A 12,652-nucleotide genomic window follows, 5' to 3' on the forward strand; every position below is an offset into this window, starting at 1 on the left:
AATGTATTTATGGCCATTATTTTGATACATACAGCATAAGGACAACTGTAACAAGCTGAAATTGAAGCGATTAAGGTAATAAATACTCAGATTGTGATTTACTGCTGGAGGCATGTAGGTGCACAGAAAAAATAAATAAATGGACTTAAAACTTTCTCTTTTTTTATATTTTACTGAGAAATATTGTGATTATGTATTTTAACCATCAAAATCTATTTTGCTGATTGAGAAAAAAGTATACAACGACCCAAAATAATACAAACCGCTTCCCCCAAGCTTGCAATGAGTAGGGGAAGCTGCTAAAGGATCAGGCTACTCAAGAACACAGAAACCAGGGTGATAACAGGGAGGGGTCCCTTTCAGTAAGTGCCCGGAGAAAGTTTCAGTTTCTGTCTGTAAGTTCGTAAAAGGATTGTGCAAACTACTGAATTCACTCTCAAGAAAGGGTGGAGAAAAGAAAATAAACACACAAACCCTTTTATATTTTGAACAGCAACATTTTTAAGTTTTTTTTTTTTTTTTTTATTGTAGTTGTTGTTTTATAAGGGCTACTTGTGATGTTTTTTCATCCAGGCAACAACAATATACTTTTATTATCCTGGACAATGAAAGAAATCATAACAAAAAAAAGAAGCTAATTTGCAGAGGTCTCATAACTTGATGACAACAAAGAAAAAGAAAAACAACGAGTTAGACCCAAGTCGCACAAAACTTGTGTCTTATCTGCACGAGTGTCTTCTCTTTAGCTAATGGCGCCTGTTTGAGTTATTTTTCCACTGCTTCCAGACGGTCGCCATCACTGTCGGACAGCAGACCTGATCCCCCCGCCACACACACACACACACACACACACACACACACACACACACACACACACACACACACACACACACACACACACACACACACACACACACACCAGATAAACAGACACACAAAAATAGACCACACATGTATGGGCACGCACTCCCCTGAGGACGGAGGACGTGGGGGGGAAACTGCGGGAGAGTGGAAGAGAGCGACGACAGCCAGAGTTCGACGTCCAGCAGTAAATCACGGCGGCGGCTGTTTATTACACAGCGCCACCCCCACCACCACCCTCACCAAAACAAAGTCATCAAGCAGCGGAGAGTCAAGATGTTTTTACTGCCTTCCTCTCCACCGCTGGAATATGATGAGGAACATGGGGAGCTCTTCCGGAGAGCGTTCAGGAGACTGCGTCAGAAAAAGCTTTGCTGCTTTAAGGGGCCCCGTGTGAGGCAAAGTTCACCCAGTGATCCCCAACAAACAACAGGTCCCTCTGGCCTGTCGACGGGTAAAGTCCACCTGTCCCTTTCGTTTGCTCGCTCCACTTCCCAGATAATGTGCGTGAAGACATACAGTTCTGGAATCAGCCCTCCGTGATGTCACAAAGGGTGCTGAACCCACCCAACCCTGACCCAGCCAGATGTTTGCTCTGCTGAGTGAGACCAACTCGTTACAAACGCGTGGAAGGTCCAATAAATCGTCAATTTTAGCAGAGAGATAAAAAAATGTGCAAGTTTTTGCATCGAATCGGTAACACTGTGCTCAGTGTGCAGTTGCTGCTCAACTGAAGAGATGGATGGATGGATGGATGGATGGATGGATGGATGGATGGATGGAGTTGTTGCCGTGACAACAGTTACTAACTCTCCTCGACCTGAACAAATGATTTGGTCGGACGGGTTGCCAGACCTGACCAGACAACATGTGACTTCACTTCCTGTGCTTCATTTGTTCAGAAACAGGCAGGGCAGCAAATCAAATCGTGAAATTTAACTGCACCTTTTGCTTCTGCCAGTGTTTCAATATTAAAAAAGGGCAGCGTGTTAAAGCACATGTTCAGCAACAACAGCAACAAAAAAAGTTCAGGATTTTTTTGAGGCTTCACAAGAACTGTTGGGTTTGAAACCAGATGCGTCCAGAATTCCGTCAACTGTCTGATGAGGTTACGGTTGTTCCTGAAAAACAGGTTTTTACGACACAGTTTCAGGACAATTCCACTCATTTGCAGTCACAGACACTCCAGCTGTCATGTCATGTGACCCTCCCTCAGGCTTCTGGTTGACACACAGAACCTTTCAGCAAAGCGAACTTGACGATCGAGAAGCGATTTCGACATAAAACAGATAAAAGCATCTGTTTTTTTTCTTGCTCAGCTCTTCACATCAACATTTTGAGAATTTTTATTTTTTTTTTACTTTAAAAAGAAAAACTAAGCCACTGTAAATATGAATGTAGGAATGTATGTGTGATCCAGAGACACATTTATAAGTATTACTGATAGACATAGTGATGGTTCAGTTTTTAAAAAAAAAAAAAAAAAAAAACTTACTGGAAACCCCAAAAAAGCACTTTATGGATTTTTTTTCACTGGCTTTGACTCTTTTTTTTGTCCGTTCTGGTCGCCTGCATTTACTTATTTAAATAGAGGGGCGTCGTCTCGACAGTTCTGTCTTGACTGTGTAATTTTCTGTCACAGTTTGTTGACATTTTAACGGTGCGCAGAGAACCGAGACTTGGCAACAATCCCCACGGAGGGACACACGAAGGCTTTTAGTATCTGTGTTTTCATAAGTCGACGGTAAACAAGCCAATTTTCTGCGAAACACGCATGTTTCAGTACAGCTACTGCACAGCAATTCGTGTGAACCTCATGAAAAAATAAAAGCTGGCAAAAATAAATGTGTAGGTGGACTTTACTTCTGTGAGATCCAGCATTTTTTAATTTTTTTATTTTCCTTCGCAGGGGCAAAATTCCTTCATAAAACGCCAGGACGAAGGTGAACAGTTAATATTCTGGGTCTTTTACATTGAGCGGTGCACAATTTGTGGAAAGTCCCTCTTCGTGCAGGTGAGCGAGGACTGAGAGAGAGAGAAGGAAGCCCAGGCTGTTTGTCCTGGTCGCAGCTCCTCTGAGGAGAATACACGTGTCTTTGTCCGGGGGCCGACCTCAGCCGCAAAACAATCAAAACAAAAGAGTGTCCGCCAGAATCCCATCAGTGAGAAATGCGCTCTTTGCGTCAAACGAACCTTCTTCCTGTGGGGCTGATGGGAAACAACTGTGAGAGGACGATGAACCGCACGCTCGACTCAGCAAGGTGTCAGAAAACGTACAGAGAGAGGGAGAGAGAGGGAGAGAGAGAGAGAGAAAGAAAGAGAGAGAGAGGATGATGAAAACGCTTGAACTTTTCGAGATGACCACCAGTTCAACACACTCCCGTTTAAACTTGGGTTGAAAACTCCAACAGCTTGTTTCCGGCTAAGCTAAGCTAAGCTAAGTAAGTACACCCTGTTCCCTGCAGGCCTTCGAAGGAGCTTGGCCTTTTCTTTCCCACACTTTATTTTCTTGCCGTTTTACCCCCTTATTGAACAACACCTGATGATACTACTTGTTTGTTCAAGTTGGAAAAATCTCAAACAACACAAAACAACTTTAAGGTGAGTAAAATTTTTAATGAAGGCCAGCTGACAGCGCGTTTCGGATTCAGGCCACTGTCAGGCAGGCTTCCTTCAAAAATGGCGGCGCAAGATGGCAGCTAACTGGGGTCAAGACCCTTATTGCTCTATGTATATTTTTATATACATGAGAACTGTTCTAAAGGTAGGAAAATCAAAGAACATTTCTATTGTACTGCAAGTATACACTTTCATTAATGTATTTATGGCCAGTATGTTATGGTTTTACCAATATAAAAATCATACACACACACACTGGACCTTTATGGCCACTATAGACTGGGTTCTTTTTTCGTGCACTTTTTCGAGCACGGTTATAATTTTTCCTTCAAAGTCGTTCAGAAACTACATGTTGGGGATGAAGAGACAAGTTTTTGTCAGTTTTTCTTCCCGACAGTTTGTTGTCGGGTGGCCCCCGTGACACAGAGGAGCAGTTCTGGAAGGGACAGGAGTATTTGTGAAGTGGGCACACAGGTGGTCCCGTGCATCAGCCAATCCCCAGAAAAGTTCTCCACAGTCAAAACAGTGCCTCTTTCTCCCAGAGGGTCGGAATCTCGGCCGAATGTCGGCCAGCTCCCTCATTCACAGTACAATCCTTTATGGCGCCGCCTACTGCACCGAGGTGCGCTAGGAAACGTTCCCACATGACTCACAAAAGGAGAGAGAGAAGAAGAAGAAGAAGAGGAGGAGGAGGAGGAGGAGGAGGAGGATGGGATGGGACAGGATGGAAGGAGAGGAGAGGAGAGTGCGTCCGATGGCCGGGCAGACAAAGTGGCTGCGGCCCACATAATGTAATCTGGGTTTCTTAGAAGTACTGCACACTTGTCAAGGCTAAGGTCAAATGCCTGACATTATCAAGACACAACAAAGACGCTGCTATCAGTCACCGTGATGTATCCCTCTATCTGCTCAGCCCACACCGCCGTGTGCAGGCTCCCGCCACTCACAGGTGTGTGTGTGTGTGTGTGTGTGTGTGCGCGCGTGCGCGTGTATGTGGAATCTGCGCACATGTGCATGTCCGCCGTGTGTTTGAGTATGCAAAGAGGATTATTTTGATCCTGCTCAGTGCGATAGGGAAATTACGCAATAGAATCTATGTAAGAGTGACGTATGTAGCCCGCAACAGCTGCGGCGTGCAGCAGGGGCACGGGCACGTGCACACACGCGCACACACACACACACACACACACACACACACACACACACACACACACACACACACACACACACACACACACACACACACACACACACGCATACATACACACACGGCTCGTTTTAGAATCCTCTGCAGCATCATAATGCCAAGGGTGATAAATACGTGACACGCCGCACATCCACGTTCACACTTTGGCAGGTAACCAATCCAGAGCAGACATGACAGGTGTGTTTTTACGTGAAACGAGCGATAATTTGCGGGCAAGGAAGAGTGACGGCAGACAGCGGAGCAGGAGAGCCGCTCACGCATCTTACTCCTCTTCCTCCGCGCCGAGATCTTCTCCTCCCTCTTCTCCTCCCTCTTCTCTGCTGAAGCCCGTCGCTGTCGCCTCACTTTTTCACTCTCCCGCCGACAGAGAGGGGGGGGGGGGGGGTGAGGCAGGGAGATATGGACAGTGGGAGGGGGAGACATGGAGACGGGCAAGGAGAGTGTGTGGGGGAGGGCAGTGCCGCAATCTCTGACAGAGATAGCTGTGACGCACTATTACACACAGGCACCCACACACACACACACACACACACACACACACACACACACACACACACACACACACACACACACACACACACACACACACACACCAGGCTGTGGCATTCAGGGAGCCTGTGTGTGTGTGTGTGTGTGTCTGCGGCAGGGGCCCGGGAGAGCGAAGCCCTTTGCCTCGGCCACAAAAGAAGAACGGAGGCCGAACGCTGGATGCCGGTCGAAGCAGGAAGGAAGCGGGCGCGAGGACGCCTGGACTCCACGGCGCGAAAAGACGTCACGTCAGATGAGAGAGACCTTAAGAAGAGAGCGGCCGCTCAAAAACAAAAAAAAGGGGGGGAAAAACGGTCCGCCTGAGTCAGACACGCACACAGCGTTTCCTGCACCCCCCCGCCCCCACCCCCGGCCCTGCAGCCTGCCGGGTGGAGACGGGTAGAAACAGGAAGGAAGTTCAATCTGAACTTCCTCCAGCGGTGGGACCCACCCCAAAACGGCACAGCATGGCACGTTATCTCACACACACACACACACACACACACACACACACACACACACACACACACACACACACACACACACACACACACACACTGCATTCTCACCGATGGTCCGGCGTAGCTCCTCACACTGGCTGATGTGGGGGAGTTTTAGCATCTCCTTCCATTTCTTGCTGCGGCCGTTCCTCTTGCCTCCTCCACCTGAGACACACAGACATGCAGACAGACAGACAGACAGTTAGTAAATCAGGAAACAAACCAACACACCAGTCAGCCAACATTTTGCCACTTTGAGGTCTTTGACCACATCTTGCGGCGGCCACTTCCGACCACAAGAGCGAGAAGGCCGCCGGTACAGTGGGAGTGTTTTCATGGTGTGTTGTTGTGTATGTGCGCGTATGCGTGCGTGCGCATGTACACACAAGCGCAAAGTATGTTGACCTTGTGCTGACCAGAGGCAGGGACAGCTGGTTCGTCTCACCAGTCGCCTCCATGCATCATGACAGAGCATGTGGTGAGGAATGTTGACAGCTCCAGAGACCATGGGCATTAACACACACACACACACACACACACACACACACACACACACACACACACACACACACACACACACACACACACACACACACACACACACACACATATTTTTCTTGAGGCTTGGTGGAACATTAACCAAACACAGCTTTAATATCTGCCTCATCAGTGGGGTCACATGCTGCTGGTGGTGGTGGACGGTCCTGTGGTCATCAGATGACCCTGATGTGAGGAGTGAACGACCTGCGGGCCCGACAGCACTCAGAAGAGGACCGGGGGTCACATATTTTAGTGAAAAGTTCACTCGAACAAAGAGAGGGGTGTGTGTGTGTGTGTGTGTGTGTGTGTGTGGGGGTGTGCGTGGGGGGTTATAGATTGAGCCAGCTTTTCAAAAGTGTGTGACTGCCAACGAGCAAGTCATAGTCAAGCATAGTTTTGCAAGGTTAGAATTTAACGTGATGCGTTAAAACAATTTAAGAACTGTCAATTCTCTCAATGACCGAATCAACTTAGACTTTTTTTTTCATTTTTATTGTTTGATGATATTGCTGATAAAAGGAACAAAAGGTTGCAAAAAAAATCTTAAGGCCCCACATCACTTTTCAGGGTCTTCAGACAATATTCTGCATCCATGGCCAGTCACTGAACTCTCCAGAACTGAGAAAAGTCCATTCTTTATAAGCTATTCCACTTCACTTGACACAAAACATTAAAAAAAATTAACAACCAAGGAAGCTGTGAACAGGTCTTAGCCCTGAAAATGACATATAATTTAAATTGTTGGTTCATATCTAACAATGCCATTTGGAGGACAGTCTAAAAAAAATGAACATACCTGTTTGCCTTTGAAAAACAATGATGAAAAATTGCCTTTGAAAAATAATGAGAATAGCAATAATAATGAGAATGGGACTTGTGTCTTACTGGCTCACATATGTGATCAACGTGTTGGAGTCCCTTTTTGGAGGTGATTGTTTTCTGCGTGCTCTCGTGAACGGTACAAAAAAAAGCTGAACCTGTGCAAGGATGTTTTTGCAGAGGCCATGCCAACTATACAGCCAGTGTGTGTGTGTGTGTGTGTGTGTGTGTGTGTGTGTGTGTGTGTGTGTGTGTGTGTGTGTGTGTGTGTGTGTGTGCGTGCGCGCGAGTTGACGAGGTGTTGTTTTGCAGGTGTTTGACCACTGTGACCCTCTGTGCTGCATGAATGAGAGTTCCAGCTGTCAGAAGCCACCGCTGGTGCGGCCACTGTGCTGTGAAGCCGAGGCCGAAGGATTTCTCTCTCTGTCCACGTCGCAAGGGGGGGGAAAGACATTAAAACGACAAAAACAAAAACCCACTCAAAGGTTGTCGGATCCAGCTGCGTGTCGCTGCGGCGAGAACTTCCATTCCCGTGAATTGACGCTGCGAAAGAGGAAAGTAGGTCACCGCGGACGACTTCAGGATTAACTCTGTGACGTGAGGGGGTTTTTCTTTTGGGACATAGGTGCACGTGTCACAGACAGTGCATGTTGCAAGGGCATTTACAATTAATCTCTAAACTGCTCCTGGCAGGTTATTATGTCAGTAAACTCTATATTCACTGACCTCACCAGGCAGCTGGGTTGCTGGGATGTCAAGTCTGAACTCTCACAACTGTACCTTGAAGTCTGATTCATTTTCACTGGATGGGAATATGGCCGGGCCAATCGGTATCCTTTAGGGAGGATGGGGTGATAACTGTGGCCTGGGCTGAGATGAAACCAGTGTGAGCTGCAAAATAGCAGCAGCAACAGCGCTGATCTTGCAGTGAATTGCCTGTGTGCATGTTTTTGGAATGCCAGGGAATCAAACCTACAACCTTCCTGCTTGTGAGGGAACAGCGCTAGCAACTACTTCACCAGTGTCGCAACGTCCAGACAATTTAACCAAATATTATTTTCAGAATTACACCCCACTGCAGAAACAGACAACTTTCCAGGCCTACGTTATCTTTCAATCCGGCAAAAAAACAAATTAATGTCATATATTCAAATGGATGCAAAATAAAGAACAAGAAGACTTTGCCTGCAGTGCGACGCCAACATGTCTCTCGAGCTCTGCTGGCTGCTAAAGCGCCAGATTTCGCCACCAGCTTTTCTTTTCTTTGAATTTCTTGTGTCTCAGTGTTACAGACGCATATTTCATAAAAACGCTCACATATTCCACCGATCTGCCGGAGAAACCCTCTTTGCAATCCATAATTATAGCCAAACACGTGAATCCCATTCACTGCCATTGGTGACATGTTTAACCCTGGCCTTCCTTGGCAGCAACCAGCCAAATCTGGGTTGGTTTACTCGCAGGTCGACAGACATGTTAACAAACCTGTTGGGAGGCTGCAGGGCCAAAGACAACATGCACGGCAAAGTTGCACATGCCCAAACTTGTCCTCTCTCCGCCAAAGGAAATGAGGAAAACAAAAAAAAAACTATACATACTGTAGGCTTAGAGCGGTGAAGATAAATGTTGGATTGGATATAGCACACGGTGGCTGATGATAACCAGTTGCACCTGTCTGCTTGTTTTGCCTGTGAAATTTTTGCACGCGCAACCAAAGCCAAAAGACCCGAGAAGACGAATGAATATGTGAAGGCGAGAACTTGAGAAAAAAAGTGACTCAACGGGCTAAAAATGTGATATGAAAAAAAAGAAAGCGAGGCAGATATTAAAATGGTAAAATATGGGAGAAGGCATGTGTGTGTAAAAGTGTGTGTGTGTCTGCGTTTCTGTGTGTGTGTGTGTGTGTGTGTGTGTGTGTGTGTGTGTGTGTGTGTGTGTGTGTGTGTGTGCAGAGCTGGCTGGGCCACCCCACCCTGTTTAATGTCACTCTGACGTCAAAGCCATGTGTGCAGGCCCTTAATGCAGACAGGATGGAGCGAGTATTTATTTAACTTCGCTTCTCCCCCTCCGAGAGCAGGGCCCTCCATAAACACAGACTCCAGACCAGCTTCGCTCGCTGTTCACGGCCGCCACCGCCGCCACCGTCGCTAACAGCCGTCACGTTGAGCTCACCGCTGTGAGATCTCGGGGGGCCGGGGACAGACGGGGGGCCCGCCGCTCATGTGCCGCGTTACCGGATCCGGACGGTGGAAAAAACGAAGCAGCTGAAGTCATGTGGCGCACCGCTGCCCTGTGAGGATGCACATTCCTGCTGCTTAAAAAAAAAAAAGGACAGATAGAAAAGAAAGAACAGGGGGGAAAAAAAACCCTACACAGCGGGGTCATCCCGGTCACGCAGCAGCAGGCCGCGGGCCGTGTAGCGCGGCGCTAACGAGTAGCCGACTCACTGGAGGCTCCCAACTCTTCAGCCTCTCGCCTTGTTTCCTGCAACGCAGGAAAATGACTGACACATGACGTCAAATTAGGCTCAGCAAACCTGAACGCGCAGCTTTTATTCTTGGCCAGTGAAGTGGAACAGTAGAACAGGGATTTAAAAAAAATCCCAGCTCTGAGCTTTGTCCGGCTTCTATGGCAGTCGATGGAAGTGGTAAGTTTCCTAGCAACCGGCTACAGCATCAGCCACGATGCGGTGCGCTAACCCGAAGGCTACGTTCAAGACTTGCACCAACCGACCGCCAACACACAAGCGTGGCAAACTAGCTGGCACGATAACACGCACAGGTTTCCCAGAAAGCTAATGCCGCTAGATTTCTGTTCTTAACTGCAGCCTGAGGTTGTTTTCAGTTCGTGCCACCGTGTTCTGTATTTCTTTCGTTTTTTCTTCCTCCAGGTGGCAAAAGTCAGATTCATAAATATGGAGATTGTCCCCAATATCGGGACTCGATGTCTCAAATGTCTCAAAAACTGGACCCCCATTTTGTGTCCTAAGCAGAGGTGGGAAGTAAACAAGTACAAATACTTTGTTGCTGTATTTACGTAGATTTTTCAGGTACCTGTACTTTACATGTCTTTTTCTGACGACTTTTTACTTTACTTACGCCCTACATTTGTACACAAATATTTGTAATCTATACAGACATTTTTACATTGAAAAAACATGCTTATTACTTTTGTGTTTAAAAGATACAAATTCAATACAAATAGAACATAACATTGGTTATTGGCATTAAAAGTGCAATCATGCAATCATGGCTGACTTCCAAAAAATGAAGTGAACCTGTACTTACTTAAATTTACTTTAGTAAAGGAGTTGAAACAGTACTTTAACCAGAGCATTTTTTTACAGAAGTATCCATACTTTTACCACCTCTGGTCCGACATGACCTCAGCATAACCATCTCATAAAACCTCTTGGGTTTCCATAAACATGGCCGCCGCTTCCTCCGCGATCGCCGCTCGTATCCACCTTCCCCACAGCATATAAGATGTGACATTTACTCTGCGCCTGTGGCAGATTGCGGTATCTTCCCTCACTGTTGACGTTGGACCAGTCTGATATGTCTATTTAAGAAAGGGGAGTTTGGGAGGAAACTTCACAAGGAAAGGAGGGCGTAGACGGTGTTTTGGTGCGGCTCCTGTTCTCTGAGCCTTTAGTGCGCAGCCAGGCACCGAGCGAGTGCAACAACAACCAGCGGAGCCTCTGACTTTGGATTCCCTCAGAGACGCAGTCCAGGACCGACCAGGAGTATGTCGGCGGCTCCGCCCCTCTCTTTCCCCTCACTATTATCTCAAGTGGTGAACGGAGCCGGACTGGAGTCGGCCCGCTCAAGTGTCACCTGAGGGAGGGTTCCACCTTCCATCCTGCCCCCCACTCCACGCTCAGTCCCCCCGCCCCCCAGACCACGTTCGCAATCTCTCATTTATTCCAAGCCTCTCAATTTAATGTTGGTAACACAGAAATTCCTTTTTTTGTTGTAGTTCCGAGCAACAGATTTATGACTGGCTGATCTATGTGCCTCAGCTCCCCAGCTGACTGACTTCCTGGGAAGAAGCAGATGAAGGCAATGATTTTTGGCAAGTCTTTGCCAGCTTATTAAAAATTAGTCAGCATGACATGAACCACTGACAGTAAGTCGTTCGTTATCTCTCCCGAGCCCCAATTTCTTTTCTTTTTATTGGCCAATATATTTTTGAACATGGACTTGTTCAAACATGGTGTGAATTATAAACAATGTGTCAACCGTACTCTGTCTACCAATAGACAGACTCCACGCCAATATTTAGAGACTCGTGGAAGAACAGTATGGTTTGGAGGGATTGGGAAACAGCAGGGTACGATTTTCAGAACAAATTACAAACCTGACTTAAGATAGAAGCATGGTATTTACGTGGTATTTACCTTCCAATGTATTCTAGTGTTTTTGTAAATATATACTTTGGCCAAATGTATTTTCAAATATATACTAAAAACATGAAAGATAGTATTACCTGATATTCAATATATTTATCACATGAAAAAAAAAAAAAAAACTTTCTTTTGCCTATATAGGTTGTTACAAACAGCAACATTTCTTCAAGAGAAAATTACATAGAATGTTAAGACATTTTGTTTAACTGATTTGTTGAGAATTTACATTATGGGAAAAAAGAAAATAAATTTGATAAAATGTCCAAAAATGGAAATAAAACTATTCAATGCCAGAGCAGACACTGAAAACTACAATTAAAAGATGTATGAAGTTATTACTTATATAATATAATTCATAGTGAAATAGTAAAAGACAAGCACTCATTTTGGTCTGTTTGGTTGAAAAATGTATGAAAAATTACTTCAGTTACATCTCTGATCGGCTGTCTATCACAAATGCAAAGAGGGAACTGTTTCCATTCATTGACTAAATCATGATTATTTTGCATGAGAAGCTGTAAAAATGTGTGAAAAATTAAACCAGCGGCTCAAATTAAAAAAGAGAGGGGAAAAAAATTGTTGCTTTCAACTCGCTCTGCTGTCGTTCCCGGCTTCCTCTCGGATGCCGCCGTGACTCGTCGCCGTCATCGCAACCCATCTTTATTTTGCGTGGCCATATGGGAGAAGCCGCCCGGCCGTCTGATGAACACATGTCACATGCCGACACTCTCCCTGACGGGCCACCGAGCCGAGCAGAGCCGAGCCGAGCCGCTGTTTACATCCTCCCACGATGGAGCTTCCTGCACACGGAGCTACGCTACTCAGCCGCTGTGCCTTTTAATCAGCGCGAGCGGATTTAGCAGAGAAGACGCAAGGTGGGGGAGGGGTGAAAGGTCACAGTCAGGGTCGGCGGACTGAATCAAAAGGGAAATTACAAGAGAAGGGGGGAAATAAAAATGCAATATATGCTGTTAAGCTAGTTTCTCCAGACAGCGACAGCAACATCTTCAAGTGTGTTGCAGCCCGATTGGGTCACCGTGCAGGCCCCCCCCCCCGCCGCCCCCGCCAGGTGGAGGCTCAGACTGGCCCCGAAAAACACATCTTAAATGGTCGGAAATGTGCACGGGTCACGCACAGTGTGGGACCCTATTGTGACGTGAGCGCGCACAT

General features: G+C 46.5%; 3 protein-coding genes across 4 annotated transcripts in view; 2 read left to right on the forward strand and 1 right to left on the reverse strand.

Moving 5' to 3' along the window:
• lrpap1 (low density lipoprotein receptor-related protein associated protein 1) overlaps positions 1 to 8,818 on the forward strand; it is a 139,365-nt gene extending 130,547 nt beyond the window's left edge. The window contains exon 9 of the transcript XR_012928297.1: positions 8,809 to 8,818. The gene's annotated coding sequence lies outside the window, so the exon portion shown is untranslated. The remainder of the gene's footprint in view (positions 1 to 8,808) is intronic.
• The window catches only part of grk4 (G protein-coupled receptor kinase 4), a 45,697-nt gene that overhangs the window by 24,648 nt on the left and 8,397 nt on the right, over positions 1 to 12,652 (reverse strand). For both annotated transcript variants that reach the window (XM_076037528.1, XM_076037535.1), the window contains exon 2: positions 5,785 to 5,880. In XM_076037528.1, coding sequence (XP_075893643.1) covers positions 5,785 to 5,880 — 96 coding nt within the window. The remainder of the gene's footprint in view (positions 1 to 5,784; positions 5,881 to 12,652) is intronic.
• Positions 1 to 12,652, forward strand: part of LOC142896129 (protein Wiz-like) — a 93,856-nt gene that overhangs the window by 562 nt on the left and 80,642 nt on the right. The gene's annotated exons all lie outside the window — the stretch shown is intronic.

Source organism: Nelusetta ayraudi, unplaced genomic scaffold (genome assembly GCF_046127955.1).
Source record: "Nelusetta ayraudi isolate G7.1 ecotype Tasmania unplaced genomic scaffold, CSIRO-AGI_Nayr_v1 ptg000004l, whole genome shotgun sequence".
NCBI classification, from domain to species: domain Eukaryota; kingdom Metazoa; phylum Chordata; class Actinopteri; order Tetraodontiformes; family Monacanthidae; genus Nelusetta; species Nelusetta ayraudi.